The sequence below is a fragment of the Bos indicus genome, chromosome 29 (assembly GCF_029378745.1).
Source record: "Bos indicus isolate NIAB-ARS_2022 breed Sahiwal x Tharparkar chromosome 29, NIAB-ARS_B.indTharparkar_mat_pri_1.0, whole genome shotgun sequence".
NCBI classification, from domain to species: Eukaryota; Metazoa; Chordata; class Mammalia; order Artiodactyla; family Bovidae; genus Bos; species Bos indicus.
The window spans coordinates 6,167,152-6,195,063 of NC_091788.1; the positions used below are offsets into that span (position 1 = coordinate 6,167,152).

General features: G+C 39.5%; 1 protein-coding gene across 1 annotated transcript; it reads right to left on the minus strand.

Moving 5' to 3' along the window:
* Window positions 1-11,047: 11,047 nt before the first annotated feature.
* Window positions 11,048-20,230, minus strand: LOC109554287 (tripartite motif-containing protein 64-like). Its single transcript, XM_019954634.2, has 6 exons — window positions 19,820-20,230; window positions 19,222-19,317; window positions 17,901-18,144; window positions 17,602-17,609; window positions 15,631-15,730; window positions 11,048-11,652 (listed from the first exon to the last, which is right to left on the minus strand). The coding sequence occupies exons 1-6, from the start codon at window positions 20,228-20,230 to the stop codon at window positions 11,159-11,161; spliced, it is 1,353 nt and encodes a 450-aa protein (XP_019810193.2). The 3' UTR covers window positions 11,048-11,158.
* Window positions 20,231-27,912: the final 7,682 nt, after the last annotated feature.

Consider the following 27,912-nt stretch of genomic DNA (forward strand, 5'->3'; position numbering starts at 1 on the left):
CACTTAGCTTCCTATATTGCCTTATTTCATCCATCTACCATACTTCTCATTTACTGAATTCCAACAAGAATTAACATTAACACATACCTGATACTATTGTTAATATTCCATTAACACATACCTGATGGCAAAACAAATTATGTTAAAAAGTTAAATGCATTTAATGAAATTGTTGTACAATATTTATGTCATGATGACCTACAATCTTGCTGAATGTGGTTTTAAGTCTGGCTCAAAGAATCTTTCTAGAAATTTTTATAACAGTGCTGATGCTATATAGACATATTTACACAAAATAATAATAGGGGATGTGATGAGAGTGAAAGAGGAGAGTGAAAAGTTTGGCTTAAAGCTCAACATTCAGAAAACAAAGATCATGGCATCTGGTCCCATCACTTCATGGCAAATAGATGGGGAAACAGTGGAAACAGTGTCAGACTTTATTTTGAGGGGCTCCAAAATCACTGCAGATGGTGACTGCAGCCATGAAATTAAAAGACGCTTACTCCTTGGAAGGAAAGTTATGACCAACCTAGGCAATGGCACCCCACTCCAGTACTTTTGCCTGGAAAATCCCATGGATGGAGGAGCCTGGTAGGTGGCAGTCCATGGGGTTGCACAGAGTCAGACACGACTGAGCGACTTCATTTTCACTTTTCACTTTCACGCACTGGAGAAGGAAATGGCAACACACTCCATTGTTCTTGTCTGGAGAATCCCAGGGACAGGGAAGCCTGGTGGGCTGCTGTCTATGGGGTCACACAGAATCGGACACGACTGAAGTGACTTAGCAGCAACATATAGCATATTGAAAAGCAGAGACATTACTTTGCCAACAAAGGTCTGTCTAGTCAAGGCTATGGTTTTTCCAGTGGTCATGTACGGATGTGAGAGTTGGACTGTGAAGAAAGCTGAGCGCCAAAGAATTGATGCTTTTGAACTACGGTGTTGGAGAAGACTCTTGAGAGTCCCTTGGACTGCAAGGAAATCCAACCAGACCATTCTGAAGGACATCAGCCTTGGGATTTCTTGGGCAGGACTGATGCTAAAGCTGAAACTCAGTACTTTGGCCACTTCATGTGAAGTGTTGACTCATTGGAAAAGACTCTGATGCTGGGAGGGATTGGGGGCAAGAGAAGAAGGGGACGACAGAGGATGAGATGGCTGGATGGCTGGATGGCATCACTGACTCAATGAGTCTGAGTGAACTCCAGGAGTTGGTGATGGACAGGGAGGCCTGGTGTGCTGCGATTCATAGGGTCGCAAAGAGTCGGACATGACTGAGCGACTGAACTGACTGATCTGAACTGATAGGAATATTTCCAAATCTCAAAATAAAACAGAAGAAAAACTAGGATCCAAAATAAAAATTCCTAAATACTTTCTACAATAAAACTGACTGAAAGTCCCACAATAAGTGGACATAAATCAGGGATATCTAAGATCCATGGGGCAACAATTTCTGTAGAGAAGGAAGCAAAAGGAAGAAATAGAGTCAATTTTAGAACCCCAAAACTTAGCAACAGAAATACATTGAAATGTTGACAGGTTACTTTAAGAACAACTATTTAACCCAAGTAGGGTGAGTGGAGGCTGAAATATGTAAGGAGTCCACAGTAACATGTGAAGTGGCTGGTACTACCCAGTTCCTATAAGTCTCCAACATAACCAACTAAAACTCTCTTCCAGGATCAAGCTCCATGCTGAGGAAAAAAGTACTGGGAATAAAATATATAGGTAGAAAGACTGAGGTGGTGGAAGCAGAGAAAGTCTCAGGAAAAGAAGTGGGAAAAGGAAGCAGGAAATGGTAAAAAGTGAAGAGTTTACATGACTGAACACCTTATGCAAACAACAGAGAACTCTAGACTGATGCAGTGAAGAAAGCTCTCTTGACCCTTGTTCACCTGATAAAAGTCCAGGGAAACTAACAGCGTATGTACTTAGTTGCTCGGTCGTGTCAGACTCTTTGCAACCCCATGGACTGTAGCCCACCAGGCTCTTCTGTCCACAGAATTCTCCAGGCAAGAACACTGGAGTGGGTTGCCATGCCCTCCTCCATGGGATCTTCCCAACCATATACCATCAAAGGAGCAAGTTTTTCACTTCATATTTAGGAAGTGTCCAGAGGAAAGAAAGTACCTTCCAAATATAATAGGACTTGGTACTTACTGTTCATGAAGTGGCTCTAGAGTCCCTAGTAGAATCCTCAGGCCAGACCTCCATGAGGACTGTGCCTTGTCCTCCCACCTCGGAGAACCTGGCTCCAAGAGTCCCTCTCTGCTCCTTGGCCCCAGATACCCACAGCCCCACAGCCCTGTCTCCCCAGATCCTTCTCCACCACGGGCGGGGCCACCTCCAGCTGTTCCTGAAGGGCAGTTCTGCAGCGTTTCATATTCCTCTCTTTCACACACTGTCTCTAGTCCCTGAGGTCACTCCGTCTAAGGAACCATCTATAAGTCATTTTGTCCTGGCTTGGCAACAGCAAACTATTCTAAGAAATCATTACAGGAAAAAAAAAAAAAAGTATTTATAATATATAAATAGAGTCTTTTCTAATGAGTCAACTCTTCACATAAGGTGGCCAAAGTACTAAGGTTCAGCTTTAGTATCATTCCTTCCAAAGAAATCCCAGGGCTGATCTCTTTCAGAATGGACTGGTTGGATCTCCTTGCAGTCCAAGGGACTCTCAAGAGTCTTCTCCAACACCATAGTTCAAAAGCATCAATTCTTAGGCCCTCAGCCTTCTTCACAGTCCAACTCTCACATCCATACATGACCACTGGACAAACCATAGCCTTGACTAGACGGACCTTTGTTGGCAAAGTAATGGTTCCAAATAGGAAAAGGAGTACGTCAAGGCTGTATATCGTCACCCTGCTTATTTAACTTATATGCAGAGTACATCATGAGAAACGCTGGACTGAAAGAAACACAAGCTGGAATCAAGATTGCCAGGAGAAATATCAATAACCTCAGATATGCAGATGACACCACCCTTATGGCAGAAATTGAAGAGGAACTAAAAAGCCTCTTGATGAAAGTGAAAGTGGAGAGTGAAAAAGTTGGCTTAAAGCTCAACATTCAGAAAACGAAGATTATGGCATCTGGTCCCATCACTTCATGGGAAATAGATGGGGAAACAGTGGAAACAGTGTCAGACTTTATTTTGGGGGGCTCCAAAATCACTGCAGATGGTGACTGCAGCCATGAAATTAAAAGACGCTTACTCCTTGGAAGGAAAGTTATTACCAAACTATATAGCATATTCAAAAGCAGAGACATTATTTTGCCAACAAAGGTCCGTCTAGTCAAGGCTATGGTTTTTCCTGTGGTCATATTATATATATACATATGTAAAACCTCCTCTGAGGGCCCAGGCTTTCTTATTCCTAACTGTGGGCCACATACCCAGCTCTACTAGGCTTTAATACTTTTCTGGTGAATATGTGATACAAAGGACCCAGATATGTCTGGGACCACAAGGTATTTCTAGTGATCTACCATGTCTACTCCTGACAGAGTCATCAAACTTAACAATTCCCTGTGGTAGATTATATTGTATCTAAAACCCAGATTAGACATTTTCAAACCGCATGCAAACACAAAGGAGGAGGATGGTAATGAGTAGCTTCAGTCTCCAGGGTAAGGGTTACCAGATCTCTCCTCCTATTGATCCAGAAAGGACAAATACAAACAAGGATTTATTTTCTGCCCCTGCATTAAGGTGGCTTAATTTTTCTGGGAACTGGCAATGAGAGTTTCAGGGAGACAGGACAGAGAAATTGGGAACACTGGGGAAGGAAAGGGAAGGGAAGGGAAGGACTAGGACTCCCACCTGGAGTCTATAAACACTGTCCTGGCCCATTAACTTCTGTGACTGACTGTTCTGCCTCTCCTGCCTCCTTCTCATTATTGCTTTCACTTCTTCATCTTGGTTCCTGTATCAGTCACCCTCTGTGTGTTGTGACCCTAAGTGTGCTTTACATGGCTCTCTCATATTACCTCACCATCCCTATGGATCCCATTGTAACTCACTAACCCATATCTTTAAACAGAAGATATTCCTCATGGTCCTAATTTATATTTTTAAATATCTATAGGGCACATCTTCTTCCTTGATGGTTCAGTGGTAAAGATTCCACCTGCCAATGCAGGAGATGGGAGTTTAATCCCTGGGTAGGGAAGATTACCTGGAGAAGGAAATGGCAACCCATTCCAGTGGATTCTTGCCTGGGAAACCCCATGGACAAAGGAGACTGGCAGGCTACAGTCCATAGGGTCACAAAGAATTGGACCCAGGTTAAAGCTGAAGCTCCAGTACTTTGGCCACCTCACGCGAAGAGTTGACTCATTGGAAAAGACTCTGATGCTGGGAGGGATTGGGGGCAGGAGGAGAAGGGGACGACAGAGGATGAGATGGCTGGATGGCATCACCGACTCGATGGACATGAGTCTGAGTGAACTCCAGGAGTTGGTGATGGACAGGGAGGCCTGGTGTGCTGCGATTCATGGGGTAGCAAAGAGTCAGATACAACTGAGCGACTGAACTGAACTGAACTGAACTAGTGACTAAACAACAACAGAAGTGGAAGTGTTAGTCACTCAGTTGTGCCTGACTCTTTGCAACCCCATGGACTGTAGCCTGCCAGGCTCCTCTGTCCATGGGATTTCACAGGCAAAGATACTGGAGTGGGTTGCCATCCCCTTCTTCAGGGGATCTTCCTGACCCAGGGATCGAGTCCAGGCCTCCTGCTTTGCAGGCTGATTCTTTACCAGCTGAGCCACCAGGGAAGCCCAAACAACAACAAAGAGCACATCTAGTTATATAAGGACTGCTCACTTCTATTTTATTTAATACGGTCAATATCTTCACTCTACCGTCACCTTCAATCATCTTCCAAAATTCTGTTTCTTTCTTGAAAATCATTTGTAATAAATTTAAATTCTAACTTTATTTTAAGTAATTTTGGCTAAGAAGAGCAAATTAAGTGCTAAAAAATGATAATGAGAACAATTTTTTATAGTATAGAATCAATGTGATATTTTACTAAAAGGTGATTTATTTGTGGTCTGTAAACCAAAGCTTCATAGCTCTCACAGTCACATGGTGCCAGTCACATGACAGCTCCAGTGTCACCCCTGGTACCTTCAGGTTAAGATGGCAGGTTCAAGGCTAAGGACATAGAACAAATGTCAGTTCCTGGACATTCTGGATCAGGAGTTCAAGGCAGTCTCCTGGAACCAGACAGTGGATCAGAATGACATGATATGTTAAAAAGGTGGACTCCGCCTTCCTGGTGTTAAGGAGAACATTCATTGTAATCCTCCAACACTCCCACTTTAATTCAAAGCTGACAAGATCTATTTCCCTCGGTGAAGCATTATAAAGTGTGCATTATAAAGTGTGCATTATAAAGCAGCAGTGTGAGCTTTGCTAACGTTGCCCAAAGATTCCCTTATACAGAGCAACCCTCTCACTGTTTTCTCCAACTCTCAGACCTTTCTTCTGCTATAGTCATATTTGACCCAGTACAAATTCAGGAATAAGGGTGACTGTCAGGAGATTGCTCAAATCTGAGAAACCCCTTCACCGGTGCACTCTTGAATGAATCAAATAGATGATATCTGATTGCCTTCAGGTTCTCTCTAATTCAGTGAAAATAGTTTAAGACTAAGTATAGTGTTAATATAAATGATATGTATTTGAAATGGATGTATTAATCATGAAAAATTACATGCTATAAATAGTACAGAATATACAGTGTTTCTCATATAAATTTCTCAACTACAAACAAGTAAAAAAAAAAAACATTGATGGTTTATTGCAGATTAATGTCTGATACCAAAAGAAAGGCATATTTTTTTCTTCCCAAACAAATTTATGTTTTCTGGAAACTTTTCTTTTTATTTTCTCCCAACTACATCCTACTTCACCATCATGTTCAAGTTTAATAATCCATTTTGAGGGTAATTTTGATCACTGGTACTGTATTTTCTTTGTAATTTCAAATAATATATGTAAATACTTATTCTATATGAGTGTTCTCTAAAAATCTGTAAGTTACAAGAGGAAAAGACAAGTTTTGAGCTGTAAATGGTTATAAATGTAGACAAAAACAAATCTTAAAGTTTATATCATGGCATAAAATAATTCCAATCCCTGCAGTTATTACTGTGTAAAAAAAATAATAATAATAATAAAGAAAAATAAAGAAAAACGACGCTCTCAGAAATGTCTAGGAGTAGCTCTTGGAAAAGTTTAGGAGTATATATTTTCAGAGAAAATTTTCCTTACTAGTTTTCCTAAATTTTCACAAGTCATTAAACAAAGAAATAAATTGGAATGTGTTACGGTTCATAATCCTTTGTATCGAGACACCATTGAAAATGCAAAGCAGTAATGGGAGTAGACATTTGACACATCTCCATCCAGTAAATGACTCTATAAAGGAGACTCTATAAAGAGACCCAAAAGTCAATTAAAAAAAAAAGTCAACTTGGTAGAAAAATGCAGGGAAGGATGATTTGAGCAAGCATTTCACTAAAAGGGGGCTCATGGCTCAGACGGTAAAGTATCTGCCCGCAATGCGGGGGACAAGAGTTCGATCCCTGGGTTGGGAAGATCCCTTGGAGAAGGAAATGGCAACCCACTCCAGTATTCTTGCCTGGAGAATCCCATGGACAGAGGAGCCTGGTAGGTTACAGTCCATGGGATCGCAAAGAGTCAGACACGACTGAGTGACTTACTTCACTTCACCAAAAGGGGGTATCCACGTGTCTGATAAACCTATGAAAAATTGTTCCACTGAATTTGTCATCAGGTCAGTTCAAGCTAAAACCACAATGAGGGCTTCCCTGGTGTCTCAATAGTCAAGAATCTGCCTGTCAATGCAGGAGACAACGTTTGCTCCCTGATCCAGGAAGATTCCACATGCCACGGAGCAACTAAGCCCTTTTGCCACAACTACTGAGCCCCGACTCTAGAGCCCATGAGCTGCAACTACTGAAGCCCACATGCCCTTGAGACCATACTCCACAACAAGAGAATCCACAGAAATGAGAAGCCTCCACACTGCAGTTTGAGAGTCGTTTCCCCACCACAACTGGAGAAAACCCCTGCAGCAAGGAAGACCCAACAGCAACAAAGACCCAAGAAAGCCAAAAAATAAAGTTTTTTTTTTTTTAATTTCTAAACATTAATAAAACCACAATGAAAACACAAAATGACCAAAAAATTAAGACAGATAATGACATATGTTATCAAAAAATTGGAGGAAACAAAGCAATTATCGATTGCTTAAAAGTATGAAAGTTGATGTAGTCTCTTTGGAAAAATGTTAAGTATATGCTTTATGAGTCAACTATTTCACTCCTAGTTACACACTGGGTATCGCTTCTCTTTCAATAAAAAGATATGTATAATGTCTTCACGATGGCAGTATCTATGCTCACTCAATTGGAAATGAACATGTTCTTCAGTAGTAGAGAGAGTAAAATGTGGTATATTCATAGAATGAACTATTATGAAACAAAATAATAAAAACGCTGCATGCAACCAAGTGGATGAATCTCACCAATATAATTTTAAAGAAAAGAAACTACACAAAGAAGAGGATATGGTATGAGATTTCACTTACAAAAGCATTTCAAAAATTGATAGTGTCAGGGTATATTAATCACCAAGGTGTGATTAGCTTTATGGGAGAGGAGCTTAGAGCTGGGTCAGGATTGGCAATAGAGGATTCCAAGTGGGAATATGATTACTTGGTGTTATGAAACAGAACATTCATTTGACGATTTCTTCACCATTATTCCATCATGTCTCAGTTCAGTTCAGTTCAGTCGCTCAGTCGTGTCCGATTCTTTGTGACCCCATGAATTGCAGCATGCCAGGCCTCCCTGTCCATCAACAACTCCTGGAGTTCACTCAAACTCACGTCCATCGACTCGGTGATGCCATCCAGCCACCTCATCCTCTGTCGTCCCCTTCTCCTCCTTCCCCCAATCCCTTCCAGTATCACAGTCTGTTCCAATGAGTCAACTGTTCGCATGAGGTGGCCAAAGTATCGGAGTTTCAGCTTTAGCATCATTCCTTCCAAAGAACACCCAGGGCTGATCTCCTTTAGAATGGACTGGTTGGATCCTCTTGCATTCCAAGGGACTCTCAAGAGTCTTCTCCAACACCACAGTTCAAAAGCATCAGTTCTTTGGCACTCAGCCTTCTTCACAGTCCAACTCTCACATCAATACATGACCACAGGAAAAGCCATAGCCTTGACTAGAACCTTTGTTGACAAAGTAATGTCTCTGCTTTTGAATATGCTATCTAGGTTGGTCATAACTTTCCTTCCAAAGAGTAAGCATCTTTTAATTTCATGGTTGCAATCACCATCTGCAGTGATTTTGGAGCCCAGAAAAATGAAGTCTGACACTGTTTCCACTGTTTCCCCATCTATTTCCCATGAAGTGATGGGACCAGATGCCATGATCTTCACTTTCTGAATGTTGAGCTTTAAGCCAATTTTTCTACTCTCCACTTTCACTTTCATTGAGAGGCTTTTTAGTTTCTCTTCACTTTCTGCCATAAGGGTGGTGTCATCTGCATATCTGAGGTTATTGATATTTCTCCCAACAATCGTGACTCCAGCTTGTGCTTCTTCCAGCCGAGCGTTTCTAATGATGTACTCTGCATATAAGTTAAATAAGTGGGGTGACAATATATAGCCTTGACATACTCCTTTTCCTATTTGGAACCAGACTGTTGTTCCATGTCCAGTTCTAACTATTGCTTCCTGACCTTCATAAAGGTTTCTCAAGAGGCAGGTCAGGTGGTCTGATATTCCCATCTCTTTCAGAATTTTCCACTGTTTATTGTGATCCACACAGTCAAAGGCTTTGGCATAGTCAATAAAGCAGAAATAGATGTTTTTCTGGAACTCTCTTGCTTTTTCCATCATGTTTAGAGACTACTATAAAAGGGAGGAATATTTTAGGATCAGCAGTGTGGAACAGCATACTTTTATTACATTTCCATATATATGATATTCAGATATGGTTTCCTGCTTTTTGGATTCCAGTGACTTTTTTTTCTAATTAAACAATTTTTTTAAATTGGAGGCTAATGACTTTACAATATTGTGGTGGTTTTTGCAATACATTGACATGAATCAGCTCTGAGTGTACATGTGTTCCCAATCCTGAACCCCCTCCCACCTCCCTCCCCATCCCATCCCTCAAGGTCATCTCAGTGCACTGGCCCTGAGCACCCTGCCTCATGCATCGAACCTGGACTGGCGCTCTATTTCACATATGGTAATATACATGTTTCAATGCCATTCTTTCTAATCATCCCACCCTTGCCTTCTCCCACAGAGTCCAAAATCTGTTCTTTATCTCTGTGTCTCTTTCACTGTCTTGCATATAAGGTTATTGTTACCATCTTTCTAAATTCCATATATATGCCTTAATATACTATATTGGTGTTTTTCTTTCTGACTAACTTCACTCTGTATAAAAGGCTCCAGTTTCATCCACCTCATTAGAACTGATTCAAATACATTCTTTTTAATAGCTGAGTAATATTCCATTGTGTATATATACCACAGCTTTCTTATCCATTTGTCTGCTGATGGACACCTAGGTTGCTTCCACATCCTAGCTATTGTAAACAGTGCTGCGATGAACATCAGGGTACACGTGCCTCTTTCAATTCTGGTTTCCTCAGTGTTTATGCCCAGCAGTGGGATTGCTGAGTCGTATGGCAGTTCTATTTGGATTCCAGTGACTTCTAAGGGCACTCTTTCCACCATATCATCACAAAAGAAGATAGGATTACACCACTGAACAGCATTTTCTAACCTGTGCTCAAATGGTCTCTTCTAATTACTTTGTTACTCAGTGTAGCCCATTTGTTTCTCTTACTAAATGTGAAATGTTGAGCTTAGTCTATTACTTTAGCTACATTTTAGAAAATCTTATCAATGATGGAATAATACTTGTTTATATGAAGTCTTTATTCAGGCATTTTTCATTGATCCACCTAATACTTGTATTCTATATACTGCATTGGATAGTGAAAAAAAAAGATAAATATATAACATAATAGACATAAAATGCTAGGGATGATGTCAACAAAAGAGAGGAAATTGATTTACAGATTCACAACAAATTCAATTATTTTGAGGTTTAAAATATCTACTGTATAATTCTCTTTTAGGACATCTCTTGTGGATCAGTAGATAAGAATCTGCCCTGCAATGCAGGCGAAGGCAGGTTCAATGCTTGGTCAGGGAACTAGGATCCCACTTGCCCTCGAGCAACTAAACCTGCATGCTGCAGCTACTGACCTCGCCTGCTCTGGAGCCACGTGCCACAGCTAAGACCTAGTGCAGGCAAACAAATAAGTAAAGTATTTTGGAGCTTCCCTAATAGCTCAGCTGGTAAAGAATCTGCCTGGCATGCAGGAGACCCAGGTTCGAATCCTGGATTGGGAAGATCCCCTGGAGAAGGAAATGTCAACCCACTCCAGTATTCCTGCCTGGAGAATCCCATGGACAGAGGAGCCTGGTGGGCTACAGTCCGTGGAGTCACAAAAGAGTCAGACATGACATAGAGACTAAACCACCACAAAAGATAAATACCGTCTCTTTCTTCTTGGAAATTTCCATCAAGTACTAAAATTATCTACTAATTTGAGGAAAGTTTGCTCAATGTTATGATGAGATGGTATATGCTTAGAGAGTTTATAAACATTAATGGGCATTGGAAATTTGGGGGGTGATTGATATGTTCTGGAATTAGATATTTCTGGTTTCACACATTTTTATATATTTCTAGAAGACATTGAATCATGTGGTTTAAATGCAGTGATCTTTATGGTATATAATTTTTAGTTTAATAGAATTGTTACTTAAAAAGGAAGAAAGGCAATGGATTATATTCTATTAAATATTCCATAAAAAACTTTTATTAAAAGAAAATTTAATTAGCAAATTAATGCATAGAGCATGGTTATGCCATTTTTTAAACATACAATCATTATGTTACATTAAGTAACAATGTGCTTGGACAGTCAGGTATCCTGTGGCCTCACACGAGGTTAAGGGCAGCAATATTCCCAGAGAAGTTGTTTCAATAAATGGTCCCAGAAGTGGGCAAATCATGGAGACCTAAGGCAAAGGAAAGGCTTCAGAGGGGAGGAGATGGAGGAAGGAAGGAAACTATATATGAGGGAACTCCTGAAAACATCATAGAAGCTCACAGCTCCATTGTCATAATCCAGAAACACGCCAATCCTACCCAGAGGCCTTTTTACATACTGAACTGAGGGTCGAGTGTTGGTGAAGAGACTATAATGATCGTTCACATTCACAGAAAAGAGAAGAAATGCTTCTTCAGAATCAATGCTGATACTGGTATCACTTGTCAAGATGTTTTTACAGACTCCCAGAATCCAGTTGAAGGACTGTGTCACATCTGCCTCCCAGTAATGCCTGCCGGAGGTGAAGGCCCGAGCTCCCCAGGCCACGAAACTCTCCCCACCCTGGAGCTTTCTGGACACGCCATGGTCGTCATCTCCAAATATCAGACTTGTATTATCCTCAGAAAGGCTCACATTATGAAAGCTCATTTTCTGATGCAGAACGTTATCCACTGCAGAGAGAACAAAAATCAGGTCAGCAACTGGGATTCCCATGTCATGAGAGATAGAATCTCTCAACTCAATAAATTCTTTCATTTTCCTTCCTCCAAGGAAACAAAAAACAAAGAGCAGATGAAGTTCAGACTGGTTTTCTGTGAAGAATAATTATTATTAGTATCTACAGCATATAGCGACTTCACTTTCACTTTTCACTTTCATGCCTTGGAGAAGGAAATGGCAACCCACTTCAGTGTTCTTGCCTAGAGAATCCCAGGGATGGGGGAGCCTGGTAGGCTGCCGTCTATGGGGTCGCAGAGTCGGACATGACTGAAGCGACTTAGCAGCAGTAGCAGCAGCAACAGCATATAGAAACACCTCAAATCAACTAGCAAAAGGAAAAAAACACAGATATGTGAAGAAATATGTGAAATCTGATTTAATGTCAGTCTCTTTATACTTTGCTGCAGAACTAACCTAAACATTCTTTTTTCTTTTGTTAGAAATTGTTTATTTCCTTTGTCTTTCAGTTCAGTTCAGTTGCTCAGTCATGTCTGACTATTTGCCACCCAATGAATCACAGTACACCAGGCCTCCTTTGTCTTTAATACCATGAAACATGTGGATGACATGTTACTATCATATGGACATTTATTGGGGTATATTCTGTACCAATTATTTTCAAAGGTCCAAAATTTTATGAAAAGGCATAAAGGAATAATTTGGGAGCTTCTAAAAGTATGTTCTGAACTCATTCTATGAGGCCACCATCACCCTAATACCAAAACCTGAAAAAGGCCACAAAAAAAGGAAACTACAGGACAATATCACTGATGAACATCGATGCAAAAATCCTTAACAAAATTCTAGCAATCAGAATCCAACAACACATTTAAAAGATCATACATCATGACCAAGTTTGCTTTATCCCAGGGATGCAAGGATTCTTCAATATCCACAAATCAATCAATGTAATACACCACATTAACAAATTGAAAAATAAAAGCCATATGATTATCTCAATAGATGCAGAGAAAGCCTTTGACAAAATTCAACATCCATTTATGATAAAAACCCTCCAGCAAGCAGGAATAGAAGGAACACACCTCAACATAATTAAAGCTATATATGACAACCCCACAGCAAACATTATCCTCAATGGTGAAAAACTGAAAGCATTTCCCCTAAAGTCAGGAACAAGACAAGGGTGCCCACTCTCACCACTACTATTCAACATAGTTTTGGAAGTTTTGGCCACAGCAATCAGAGCAGAAAGAGAAATAAAAGGAATCCAGATTGGAAACGAAGAAGTAAAACTCTCACTGTTTGCAGATAACATGATCCTCTACATAGAAAACCCTAAAGACTCCACCAGAAAATTACTAGAACTAATCAATGAATAGAGTAAAGTTGCAGGATATAAACTCAACACACAGAAATCCCTTGCATTGCTATACACTAATAATGAGAAAATAGAAAGAGAAATTAAGGAAACAATTCCATTCACCATTGCAACAAAAAGAATAAAATACTTAGGAATATATCTACCTAAAGAAACTAAAGACCTATATATAGAAAACTATAAAACACTGGTGAAAAAAATCAAAGAGGACACAAATAGATGGAGAAATATACTGTGTTCATGGATCGGAAGAATCAGTATAGTGAAAATGAGTATACTACCCAAAGCAATCTATAGATTCAATGCAATCCCTATCAAGCTACCAACAGTATTCTTCACAGAGCTAGAACAAATAATTTCACAATTTGTATGGAAATACAAAAAACCCTCGAATAGCCAAACCAATCTTGGGAAAGAAGAATGGAACTGGAGGAATCAACCTGCCTGACTTCAGGTTCTACTACAAAGCCACAGTCATCAAGATAGTATGGTACTGGCACAAAGACAGAAACATAGATCAATGGAACAAAATAGAAAGCCCAGAGATAAACCCATGCACCTATGGACACCTTATCTTTCACAAAGGAAGCAAGAACATACAATGGAGAAAAGACAATTTCTTTAACAAGTGGTGCTGGTAAAACTGGTCAACCACTTGTAAAAGAATGAAACTAGACCACTTTCTAACACCATACACAAAAATAAACTCAAAATGGATTAAAGATCTAAACGTAAGACCAGAAACTGTAAAACTCTTAGAGGAGAACATAGGCAAAACACTCTCTGATATAAATCACAGCAGGATCCTCTATGACCCACCTCCCAGAATATTGGAAATAAAAGCAAAAATAAACAAAGGGGCCTAATTAAAATTAAAAGCTTCTGCACAACAAAGAAAACTATAAGCAAAGTGAAAAGACAGCCTTCAGAATGGGAGAAAATAATAGCAAATGAAGCAGCTGACAAACAACTAATCTCAAAAATATACAAGCAACTCCTACAGCTCAATTCCAGAAAAATAAACGACCCAATCAAAAAAATGGGCCAAAGAACTAAATAGACATTTCTCCAAAGAAGACAAACAGATGGCTAACAAACACATGAAAAGATGCTCAACATCACTCATTATCAGAGAAATGCAAATCAAAACCACTATAAGGTACCATTTCACACCAGTCAGAATGGCTGCGATCCAAAAGTCTACAAGTAATAAATGCTGGAGAGGATGTGGAGAAAAGGGAACCCTCTTACACTGTTGGTGAGAATGCAAACTAGTACAGCCACTATGGAGAACAGTGTGGAGATTCCTTAAAAAACTGGAAATAGAAATGCCTTATGATCCAGCAATCCCACTGCTGGGCATACACACTGAGGAAACCAAAGGGAAAGAGACACGTGTACCCCAATGTTCATTGCAACACGGTTTATAATAGCCAGGGCACAGAAGCAACCTAGATGTCCATCAGCAGATGAATGGATAAGAAAGCTGTGGTACATATACACAATGGAGTATTACTCAGCCATTAAAAAGAATACATTTGAATCAGTTCTAATGAGGTGGATGAAACTGGAGCCGATTATACAGAGTGAAGTAAGCCAGAAAGAAAAACACCAATACAGTATACTAACGCATATATATGGAATTTAGAAAGATGGTAACGATAACCTTGTATGCGAGACAGCAAAAGAGACACAGATATACAGAACAGTCTTTTGGACTCTGTGGGAGAGGGTGAGGGTGGGATGATTTGGGAGAATGGCATTGAAACATGTATATTACCATATGTGAAATGAATTGCCAGTCCAGGTTTGATCCATGATATAGGATGCTCAGGGCTGGTCCACTGGGATGAGCCATAGGGATGGTATGGGGAGGGAGGTGGGAAGGGGATTCAGGATGGGGAACACTTGTACACCCGTGGCAGACTCATGTCGAAGAATGGCAAAACCAAAACAATATAGTAAAGTAAAAACAAATAAATAAAAATATTATTTTATAAATAGCAAATAAAATAAAATATTTTTAAAAAATTAAAAATAAATAAATAAAAGTATGTTCTGGCTAAACATGTTCACATATCCTTCAGTTGTTTTGAGATTGATCCAATAGCAATACAATTATTCTACTTAAGCCATTTTAGTCTTTCTTGTCGATTTTTTCTGATAACAAATATTCTTTTACAATGCAGTTTTTTATAAAGGCAGTTATAATATAGAGCATATTAGAACCCAGCAAGGACATATTTAACTTCCAAGAGTGAAATAACTGAGTAAACAAAATATTGATTGATATTTTGATTGATTGATCTTCACAAAACTAAATTCTATTTTTTTTGTAATCACTTGAGCAACCTGGTTGTTCTTTTCCTGCTCTGTCTATGACATAAATATATGTCTGGCTTTAAATCATCAGTAAACTGTAGGTTGCAAAGCTCAACTGCGATCGTATTAACATAGGCAGAAAATATGTAGCAACTTTGTAAAGTTATGTACTAACTTGATGTCAGAAAAAGTAAAATAACAGAAGAAAGTTCCTTCCTAGGAAGCTCTCATGAAACACAGTCCTGATCACCACAGGGATGACTCTTACCTCTGAAGTTGTTCAGCGTGTCTAGGATTCCAGTGACAGGCCAGCAAGTGAGCTCTGGGTTCACTGACTGAGGTTTCTGCATCTCTACCAAGTCAGTCCTGTAACAAATGACATCGATATATGTCAAGGCCAAAGGCTAATCATATGAATATTTTAAAAAAATACAATTTTATTCCAGTATATGTTGTCAGAATTCTCTTATTTTTTGGTTAATTGCATATGTATTATATTCTACACACTTGGGAATATAAAAATGTTACTGTATTCTTTTCTAAATGTAAGTTATATCAAATTGCAACTTCCCCATTCTTCCAAGACATGATTTCAGTTTTCAACTCATTGAACTTCATTCACTCCCTCTATTCCATCTCAGGTAATGCAAAGATCCTGGGCAGTTTACACAGACCAGAAAATTCAGGAAATTCCTTTGAGACTTGAGATAGCAAGTAGTCTTCAAGGATACATTCTATTAACACAAGGAAGAGTTCACTGAGTGAGACAGCTTTGCTCTTGTCAGCCCAGCAAGGGAATCCAATTCAAGCCTGGCTTCTCTGGTCCTGGAAGCCTAGTATCCCAGAGAACACGAGGAAGCCCTCCCTCTGAGGTCCTGCATACAAGAGGGCTTGCTGTGATGAAACAGGCTGAGAGTGACTCCTAGGAACTGCTACTCCTAGGAACAAAATCATAGCCCTTTTTTCCATTCTTAGGGAATCTCCCTCTTTACTCTCTTACTCGTCTTCCAACTCACTATGGTAGGTGTTTCCTTTTTGATAGCTTAGAAAACTCCCTTCACTAAAGTTTATTGTGAGCTTCCCAGATGGTGCTAATGGTAAAGAACCCGCCTGCCAATGCAGGAGACATGAAACACGGGTTTGGTCCCTGGGTCAAGAAGATCCTCTGGAGTAGGGCATGCCAACTTACTCCAGTATTCTTTCCTGGAAAATTCCATGGAGCCTGGAGGGTTTCAATCCATGGGGTCACAAAGAGCCAGACACGGCTTAGTGTATATATATGTCAATTCCATATTCTCAATCTATCACTCCAACCATTCCTCCACTCTGGTTCTGAATGGAAAATGCTTAGAAAAAACTTTAAGAAAGTTCCAAAAGGTAAAACTTGAAAATGCAAAATAACAATGAACTATTTACATATCATTTAAATTGCATTTATCTATTAGGTGTTGCCTGGAGAATCCCATGGACAGAGGAGCCTGGCAGGCTTCGGTCCATAGGGTCACAAAGAGTCGAACAGGACTGAAGCAACTTAGCACACACAAACACACACACATAAGTAGTCTACAAATGGCTTAAAGTGTATGGGAGCATGCTTATAAGATATCTGCAAATACCATGCATTTTCAATAAGAGACTTTGCATTCTGGAATTTAGATATTCAGGAGGAGCTGAAAGCAATTTCCAATGGTACCAAGAAAGAAATGTGTAACCCACTTAATCAAACAGAGAAAGTTGATCAGAATTAAAAATCATTAATTTATACTCACATCTCTAATACATTTCCCAAGGCCTGCAATGAAAAAAAAAAAAAAAAGATGATGTTAATCATGAGAGTTCTGTCCTTTCACATCTTCTGTACTATTCCTGATTGTTCAATAACGTATTGTTTTTCTAATTCTCTTCTAAGGAACAATCAGAAGCCATCTTAATAACAGAGCTTAAAGTAAAACATGATGGGCTTCCTCAGGGCACATTAAGGAAGGAAGGAGGCCAGGAAGAGTGTGTTTAATGATGCAGCCACATCTAGGATTCCAATGTCACTCATTGCCCATGCTACTCCCAAGGAGCGATCTCATCATCTATGATAACAATTAAAGCAAAAATGGGAACCATATAAGATGAACTCTAGAGTGCCTTGAAACTAATGACCAATTCTGACAATCTTGCTTAGAAAATGGGCAAAACCTTAATGTCTGCACTAAGTTTGGGATAACAGCAAGTGACAGAGGTTTAGGATAACATCTACTGAGATTTATTCCAAGAAGTTAACTTGACCCCTGGTCACAGAATATTGCTGATTTTGGATCATCTGTCTGAATAGTACTCTTGATCAAACTGATCATATCTGGCCCTATGTTAGCTAGAAAAAGGGCAAAAATCTTCCTAAGATTACCACGATATGATAAAATAGGGGATTGGACAAATACAATAATGGGGGTCAGGAAGCACCATTCCTTAGCTAAGAGTAACAGTATATGCAGGGAACATTTCAGTGTCACAGCAGCTCGTCTAGAAGAGTGTTTCTCTCTCTGATACCCTCCTTTCTCACCTGGAGCAACTCCATGTCCGGCTTGTGGCACAACTCAGTCAGCTCTCCGTATGTTTCTTTCAGACTTTCTCTGTACTGAGACATTCTGAACACACTCTCCTTGAGTTGGTGACAAATCTCATTTGCTTCTTGCTCCAGGGCCTCCAGGTGCAGTTGCTCCTCCCCCTGGAGCACGGGATGCATCCTCTGATATTCAAGTTTGATCATCTCTTTCCTTAAGGCCACAAACTTCTGAGGGGATAGTGGATTCAAAGCATTGATTATGTTCACATTTAAAAGAAAATCTCAAATATTATTTCCTAATTATCATCAAAAAAGCTCTTGAAAATTTTTTGCCTAACACATCAAAAAGTCTTGAATATTTGTTGGTCCTTCCCATCCATCCTTTCTCTCAGTGCTTAGTCTCTTTGTGTATAAATCAAGCTATCTGTGTGGTCCCAGGCTCTCTTCCTAGGATTCTTCAGGGTTCTTCAGATCAGTCCCTCAGTCGTGTCCAACTCTTTGCCACCCCATGGACTGCAGCACGCCAGGCCTCCCTGTCCACCACCAACTCCCAGAACTTGCTCAAACTCATGTCCATCGAGTCAGTGATGCCATCCAACCATCTCATCCTCTGTCGTCCCCCTCTCCTCCAGCCCTCAATCTTTCCCAGAATCAGGGTCTTTTCCAATGAGTCAGTTCTTCCTATCAGGTGGTCAAACCACTGGAGTTTCAGTTTCAGCATCAGTCCTTCCAAAAAATATTCAGGACTAATTTCTTTTAGGATGGACTGGTTGGATCTCCTTGCAGTCCAAGGGGCTCTCAAGAGTCTTCTCCAAAACCTCAGGGTTCTTACTCTATCAGTTATTTCCTTTCTAACCTGAATGTTGTTTTTGTCTTTTTTTTCTTTCCCTGATTTTTCCAAGTATTCTTCTATGAGGCAAATCCCACTTAGTAAAGTTTTTAAAATATGCTCTACTTTCCCTCTAGGTACTACTCTCCTCTCCTTCTCAGTCACACTGAGTGCAATGTTGTCTTATACTTCACGTCTGAGAACAGTCATTCTAACCTTCAAAATTGGCCTAGGCATGCTTTTCTTGCTTTGATTCTCCTACATACCAGTATTCTTCGAACTAGAATGCATTATTAGAACAATGCACAATTAGAACACAACCTGTTCTAATTGTGATTACTGATAGGTCATTTGAAAACAATACTTTTCCAAGAAAGAGACCAATATCCTTTAAGGGGAACTTATATTGATCTAAACGTCTAAGCTAGCATTCTATCGATATCTATACAAATAAATAGGAACATTTTTATTCTTACCTTAAATGACCAAGCTTTTTTAGCTTCCTGAGTCAGAATGAGTTGCACTTTTTCTCTCATTCCCCATAAATAATCCATTCTATTCAGAAGTTTCTCCTGAAAAATACCCATGAGATTTAGTGATATGGAAGATGACATCATAAGTTTTATCCCCTTATTCATGAGCAAAGGCAGTTGTTGGTAACACAGAAATCTTGAGTTAGAGTACTGTGGTCCTGTTTTCCACCATGAATCTAATTTTATTGGAACATTTCAGTGTCAAAGTGACAGAACTGCATACTAGAGAATTGGGGGAACTTTACAGATGATGAAATCCATTTCCTAAGAAATTGCCACTCAGACTCTAATACAGCACAAGTAAGAAAACCTCAAGCTCCCATCAGAAGCCTGTGTCCCTGGTGCCACCCGCCCCGGGATGCTGCATTTCCACATGTGTGGACAATTGGGCAACAACACTGAAAGGACACATTATATGTGAGGATCCACATTCAGAAATCCCACCTCCACTATCTCTATCCCATCACCATCATAGCATCCTCATCTTCCTCTCTGACTTAGGAGCCTCTAGATCCTAAACTGCTCTAGAGGCATCACCTACCCGGGATTCCTCAGCAGCCCTGTGTATTGGCCTGTGGCTGTGAGCTGTGTGCTTGGGGTGCTCAGAGCAGGGCCCACAGAGCAGGGTCTGGTCAGCCTCACAGAAGAGGCCTTTGGCTTCCTGGTGTGTCACACAGATCTGCTCCTCAGAGCTGTGGTCGTGGTCAGCTCTGGACTGTCTGGCAAGGGAAGCCAGCCTCTTGAGCACAATATTGGTTTGGAAATCAGGGCTCTCTGCTATTCCCCTGCACTCAGGGCAGCTCCTTGGAGTCTGGCCTTCTTCCCAGCAAAGGCTCAGACAGGGACGGCAGAAGCTGTGCCCACAGTCTATGGTGACGGGGTCCAGGAAGCAGTTCATGCAGATGGAGCAGGTGAGTTCACTCTGGAAGGCTTCCAGTGTGTCTGAATCCATGTTTCTAAAAATGAAAGAGAGAAATAGAGAGTACAAGAGAGAGAAAGTCTTTCTTCTGCCCTGATTAGGGAAAATAAATCCTTTGGACAAAGTCTTGTCTTGAACTTCTAATTAATTTCCATATTTACTTATCCCCCAATACAAATCTAGAAATGTTGAATACAGAGAGGTTGGGATCATGGTTTGATACAAATGTTGAAATTAGATAGAGAGCCCCTAACATCTTTTTTTGTATAAAATAAACCATGATCTCAGTCATACCTAAATTACATGGAAAAGCTAAAGATTAGATCAGAGGGTAAATGTTAGGATGACTCCAGAGTTACTTTTATTAGCTGATTGGTGTAGAAGTACATATGTATTCTCAGTCTGTCTCTTTCTCTCTGGTTCTTCATGACTCACTGACTAGACCTGAACCTGCACACACTTCATCTCTATGCTAATGTTCTCTTTTGCTTTGAAGTATAACATGTGCTTTTTTTAAAGACAAGTAAAATTGTTTACCAACAATTTAAACTTAATATAATCAATGCTGGCTTTAATTTTGAAGTTCTGAAACTATAAACATTTCAGTGTTTGCTTCCAACTTAAATAGTAAAACTCCTTCCTTTAAGACAAAAAGAAATAAAGAAATATGTTATTTCTAGTTCAGGAAAACTATTTTTCCTGGAATCAGTTTAGATCATCAGAGTTGGTCATATTTTGAACTAGTGAACATTCAAGCTACAACAATAATCACTAAAAATTAATCAGCTGGTTTTTAAAACAAAAGAAAAATGTTTGAATGTACACAAGGTTTCCTGTCTACATTAGCAATTCCAGAGTTGTAGTTAATGGAAGCAATTTCATATCCTCTTTGTTTCTAATATTTCTTTCTTTGACAAATGCCACTTCTTGGGAGTCCCTATTGGTTGATTGGATCCATTCTGAAAACTTCAATTCCAGACTGCAAACTAACGGTTTTAAAAAGGTAACAAGTATGATCTTTACAAGAAGGTATTCTGATTAATTTCGCCCATTTAACTCATGCTCTTCTTTGTAAAGTCTATGAAATGTATACATCATAGTTGAACATTTTAGGAGTTCTATGGGTTTTATAAATACTCATGTCTTTAGGAATGTCTTTTAAGACCTAAACACATCTAATGACCTAAAAGGTAGTGGAAAATAAAAATGATTAAATAACTTAATATTACAGATAAAATATCTGCAACAGATATTTTCGATATTGGTGTCATCTTCCAAACCTAAGAAAAACTACCTGCTTGCTTGAAAAAGAGCCAATCTAATCTTTAATTAAAGATTTAATTAAGACAAATATTTAAATGGAAAATATTTGGATAAAGGAAAGTGGGCATGAAGATATAATTTCAGTTATCACACATTGTGACTAAGTATTTGGTTTAACTACACGATTCTTGTTATCTTCCCTGTCTATGAGAAGTTGAATGTAACAGGCTACTTCTTTCCAAGGCTGAAAATTTAGCTCTGGTCAAAAGAGACAGAAAGTAAACCCTTGCTTAATTGAACAACTATACATCAGGTTTAAGATGCCTTTGGAAAAAATATGAGCAGTGATGCGTGCAGTTATATTTATAGGTAGAAATTATTGAGAGGGCCATTACAGACTTCTGATCAATGACCACAAAATGTTCAGTAGTATAGAACCTAACACCATGGACTAAAATGTCCACCAAATAAGGACAGAGTTTGATGAAGAGGAAATACAGTAAGCTCAGTTTAGAATGGGCTAGAAACTGGCAAAGAATTCATTATTAATATAATCACTTCTATACTGATAACATTAATGATCATGATAATATGAAAATAATAGGAGAACCTAATACATGTTGCTTACTATTTCTAGGCATTGGATTAGATCCTGTTATATAACTATTTTAATCTTCTGAACAATGCTAACCAGTTTTCTATTTTTACCCCCAATCTGTAAGAAAGTGACTTGACATAGAGTGAGTAAAATAAGTAATTTGTCTACAAATCTCACATGGAATAAATTCTTGATTCAGTGCTCACATATAGATATTACTGTTGAAATTTTAAAAAATCTTTTGTGTCCACAATTACCATTACAGTTTACTTAATTGAACATAGAAGAATCATTGTACCTTCATCAAACTCACCTTTGGGTTCTGTTAATGAAATTTTCCAATCTTGTGCAGTAAGTAATTCTGTTAAATTCAGGATGGAGTTTAGGTACTCACCTTCTTGTGGCAGAAACTCAAAAGTATCCACAGACCAGCCAACTCCAAACACAACAGCTCTGACGTCTGGAGAAAAAGAGCTTGGATCTTTGCTGGATGCTTTATATATGATCTGAGGACCACGCCCATTTCTTAACAAGCTATAGAGTTATTAGCCCTTGTAGGTGCACATGATTAGATTTGGAAAAGTTGATTGATTAGATTTTGGATGCCATTTATTGAAGTCAAACCTTTGAAACCTACTTAATCCAATCCCCATGATCCAAGCTTTGGTAAAATGTAATGACATTACTTTACACTTGTAATCCATGAAGTTGTTGTTTGGAAAATAAATGAACTCCCCAAATATGAATTTCATCTCTCCATTTAAAGAACTATATTATAGCCCTAATTGCATTGACTCATCACCCACTAGATTTATGTATCTGCCTGAGTTTGCCTGCCTTCCTTAGGTGACAACTCTTCAGAAAGTGGAATCCTTCACATTCCGTTTTTCAACCCCCAAGCTCCTCAATAACACCACTGCTCTGGTCCTTATAACCTTCTGCTCTTTGGTGACGATGACTATTCTCAACCTCATCTGAACTGAATTTCTCTCAAATTTTATTCTTTTCATTCAGTCCTCCATGAAATTCTTTCCTCTAAGATTTGGGTTTTTTTGTTTGTTTTGTATGTGCATATTTGGTTACACACTATTGCCTTTTTTCTGTCTATAACTGCACACACAATAGCTGTTAATGACTGCTTTCTAAAACTGTCCCTTTTCTTCCCTACCTGCATATGATTTCATTCCCACTCATTCAAGAATAGAAAGATTGATAGTTTGTTGCAAAATTAGTGATTACACCATAGTTTTATACTATGCTGCTAAGTCACTTCAGTCGTGTCTGACTCTGTGCAACCCCATAGACGGCAGCCCACCAGGCTCCCCCGTCCCGGGGATTCTCCAGGCAAGAACATTGGAGTGGGTTGCATTTCCTTCTCCAATGCATCAAAGTGAAAAGTGAAAGTGAAGTATGATTGACTAAAAAAGTCCTAGACAATTTGAGGAAGAAATATGATATTGACTGTAAAGTATGGGCAGCTATCTCTTAAGGCTTTCTTTTTTACTGTGTTTTCATTCTAGCCTTCAAAAACACTTTCTTACTTTAACCCAAGATGGGTCATAGTGCTTCACTCAAGGAAGGAGAGTAGACATGAAAATTTCTTTATTTACTTTAAAATTTTTATTGAAATATCATTGATTTCCAATGTTGTTTTAGTTTGAGGTATATAGCAAAGTGAGTCACTTACACATATACATATAGCCACTGTTTTTTAAAGAAAAATTTCCCATATATATCAATAGAGAGTAATGAGTAGAGTTCCCTGTGTGATACAGTGGGCCCTTCAGTTCAGTTCAGTCGATCAGTCGTGTCCGACTCGCTGCAATCCCATGAATTGCAGCACACCAGGCCTCCCTGTCCATCACCAACTCCTGGAGTTCACTCAGACTTGCGTCCATCAAGTCAGTGATGCCATCCAGCCATCTCATCCTCTGTCGTCCCCTTCTCCTCCTGCCCCCAATCCCTCCCAGCATCAGAGTCTTTTCCAATGAGTTACTCTTCGCATGAGGTGGCCAAAGTACTGGAGTTTCAGCTTTAGCATCATTCCTTCCAAAGAAATCCCAGGGCTTATCTCCTTCAGAATGGACTGGTTGGATCTCCTTGCAGTCCAAGGGACTCTCAAGAGTCTTCTCCAACACCACAGTTCAAAAGCATCAATTCTACGGCGCTCAGCATTCTTCACAGTCCAACTCTACATCCATACACGACCACAGGAAAAACCATAGCCTTGACTAGATGGACCTTTGTTGGCAAAGTAATGTCTCTGCTTTTCAATATGCTATCTAGGTTGGTCATAACTTTCCTTCCAAGAGTAAGCGTCTTTTAATTTCATGGCTGCAGTCACCATCTGCAGTGATTTTGGAGCCCCCAAAAATAAAGTCTGACACTGTTTCCACTGTTTCCCCATCTATTTCCCATGAAGTGATGGGACCAGATGCCATGATCTTCACTTTCTGAATGTTGAGTTTTAAGCCAAGTTTTTCACTCTCCTCTTTCACCTTCATCAAAAGGCTTTTTAGTTCCTCTTCACTTTCTGCCATAAGGGTGGTGTCATCTGTATATCTGAGATTATTGATATTTCTCCCAGCAATCTTGATTCCAGCTTGTGCTTCTTCCAGCCCAGTGTTTCTCATGATGTACTCTGTATAGAAGTTAAATAAGCAGGGTGACAATATACAGCCTTGACGTACTCATTTTCCTATTTGGAACCAGTCTGTTGTTCCATGTCCAATTCTAACTGTTGCTTCCTGACCTGCATACAAATTTATTATCTATTCTATATATTATAATGGATATAAGTCAATCTCTCAATTTTTCTGCCCCTTCTTCTAAGTTGCTAATCATAAATTTGTTTTCTACACGTGTATCTCTTTTTAAAATAACTTCATTTCTACCATTTTCTTAAGATTCCACATATAAGTAATGTCATATGGTATTTTTCCTTTTTTTTCTGACTTCTTTCCTTCCTTTTCCTGACAATATCCAGGTCCATCCATGTTGCTGAAAATGGCATTTTGTTCTTTTTTATGGCTGAGTAATATTACATTGTATATGACATCAACATCATCTGTATCCATTCATGAAAAGGCAAAAAGATATAACACTGAAAAATGAACCCTTCAGGTCAGTAGGTGTCCAATATGCTACTGGAGAGGAGTGGAGAAGGAACTCCAGAGCAAATGAAGAGGCTGAGTCAAAACGGAAATGAAGCCCAGTTGTGGATGTGTCTGGTGGTGAAAGTAAAGTCCTATGCTGTAAAGAAGAACACTGCAGAGAAACCTGGAATGTTAGGTCCATGAACCAAGGTACATTGGAAGTGGTCAAACAGGAGATGGCAAAAGCGAACATTGACATTGTAGGAATCAGTGAACTAAAAGGGACTTGAATGGGCAAATTTAATTCAGATGACCATTGTATCTACTACAGTAGGTAAGAATTTCTTAGAAGAAATGGAGTAGCCATCATAGTCAACAGAAGAGTCCAAAAGGCAGTACTTGGATGCAATCTCAAAACAACAGAATGATCTCTGTTTCCAAGGCAAACCATTCAATAGCACAGTAATCCAAGTCTATGCCCCAACCACTAATGCTGAAGAAGATGAGGTTGAATGGTTCTATGATGACCTACAAGACCTTCTAGAACTAACACACACAAAAAAGATGTCCTTTTCATCATAGGGGACTGGAATGCAAAAGTAGGAAGTCAAGAGACACCTGGAGTAACAGTTAAGTCTGACCTTGGAGTACAAAACGAAGCAGGGGAAAGGCTAACAGAGTTTTGCCAAGATAAAACACTGGTCTTCTACCATCTTCCAACAATACAACAGATGACTCTACATATGGACATCACCAGATGGTCAATACCAAAATCAGATTGATTATATTCTTTGCAGCTAAAGATGGAGAAGCTCTATACAGTCAGCAAAAACAAGACTGGAGCTGACTGTGGCTCAGATCATGAACTCCTATTGCCAAATTCAGACTTAAATTGAAGAAAGTAGGGAAAACCACTAGGCCATTCAGGTATGACATAAATCAAATCCTTCATGATTATACAGTGGAAGTGACAAATAGATTCAGGGATTAGATCTGATATGGATCTAATGTGAGAGTTGGAACATAAAGGCTGAGTGCTGAAGAACTGATGCTTTTGAACTGTGGTACTGGAGAAGACTCTCGAGAGTCCCTTGGCAGCAAGGAGACCAAACCAGTCCATCCTAAAGGAAATCAACCTTGAATATTCATTGAAGGGACTGATGCTAAAGCTGAAGGTCCAGTATTTTGGTCACCTTATGCAAAGAGCTGACTCATTAGAAAATACCCTGGTGCTGGAGGCAGGAGAAGGGGGCAACAGAAGAGGAGATGTTTGGATGGCATTACCAAGTCAATGGACGTGAGTTTGAGCAAACTCCAACAGATAGTAAAGGACAGGGAAGCCTGTTGTGCTGCAGTCCATGGGGTCACAAAGAGTCAGACACAACTGAGTAACTGAACAAAAATCCTTAATATTATTCAATTAAAATACTGCATCACTGTTTTTTTTTTTTTAATTTGTGCAATTGTATAACAAATACATGGTGGAGACTGCCGTGGTGGTGCAGTGGATAAGAATCAACCTTCCAATGCAGGGGACACAGGTTGATGGATCCTTGAAGATTCCACATGTCTCAGAGTGACTAAAGCCCATATACCACAACTACTGAGCCCAAGCTCTAGAACCCGGGAGCCACAACTACTAAGCCCGCATGCTGCAACTACTGACTATATGCCTAGAGCTTGTGTTCTGAAACAAGAGAAGTCACAGCAATGAGTAGCCTGTGCACCAAAATGCTGAGTAGCCCCCACTTGCCACAAACAGAGAAAAGCCCATGCAGCAATGAAGACTCAGTGCAACCAAAAATAGGTAAGTAAAATTAGGAAAAAAATTTTTTTAAGAAATGCATAGTAGGAGGAAAATAGATGTTGAGTGCCCCAAAGAATAAACTGTCAGTGCTGGGACTTGAATGTGTTCAGAATCTTTGCACATCTTCTCCATACTTTGTTCTTTATCTCAGGTAGCCAGACACTACAGCCTGTTTCCAGCAGGCTCTGGAAGGACATTAGAGGGTAAGAGAAAGAGAGAAGTCGCTGTTATTTCTTCTCTTCCTCTCCACCTCAGGCACCATCTCCTTCATGGTTCCAGCCTGGAACTGACTCTGATTCTGACTCTAAGGATAATTAATATCATTACCACCCTATCTCCACAGCCTAGTTTGGTGATGGCTTTCTTGCTGATGCTAAGCTCTGGGTGGTTCCACTATCTCTTGTTTCTATTATCCCCTCTTATTTCACAGTATAACCAATTCCTTGCATTATATTCCCTCTTTTTTAAATGCCCAGAATTTTTTTGAGTTTTACCGATCCGTTTGCATTTCATATTTTAAAGCCTCAAGACCACAAGTTAAAATATGAATCAGGGACTTCGCTGGTGGTCCACTGGTTAAGAATCCACCTTCCAACCAGAGGATCCCTAGTTGGGAAACTAAGATCCCACATTCCACAGAACAACTAAGACTCAATGCAGCCAATTAATAAATTTTTTACAAATGCTAATCAGTTCCAGGTAACAAATTATCCCTTATGAAATGAAGTAAATGTAATGTAAGAGAAGTAATCTCTTCTAAAATGGACTAAGTATGCCCTATTTGTGTTTCTCAGAGGAGAGCATAATCTTTTGTCTCTTTTTTGTTACAGAGGTTTTGATTTACATATAACTCAGTGCTGTCCCTCGTGGCTCAGACTGTAAAGAATCAGTCTGCAAGGCAGGAGACCCAGGTTCAATCCCTGGGTCAGGAAGATCCCCTGGAGAAGGAAAT

Coding starts and splice junctions, on each gene's coding strand:
- LOC109554287 (XM_019954634.2), bottom strand. CDS start 20,230: ATGGATTCAGACACACTGGAAGCCTTCCAGAGTGAACTCACCTGCTCC. Junction 19,318..19,819: donor GGGCTGCTGAGGAATCCCGG/GTAGGTGATGCC, acceptor GGTATTTTTCAG/GAGAAACTTCTGAATAGAAT. Junction 18,145..19,221: donor AAAAAGCTTGGTCATTTAAG/GTAAGAATAAAA, acceptor CTATCCCCTCAG/AAGTTTGTGGCCTTAAGGAA.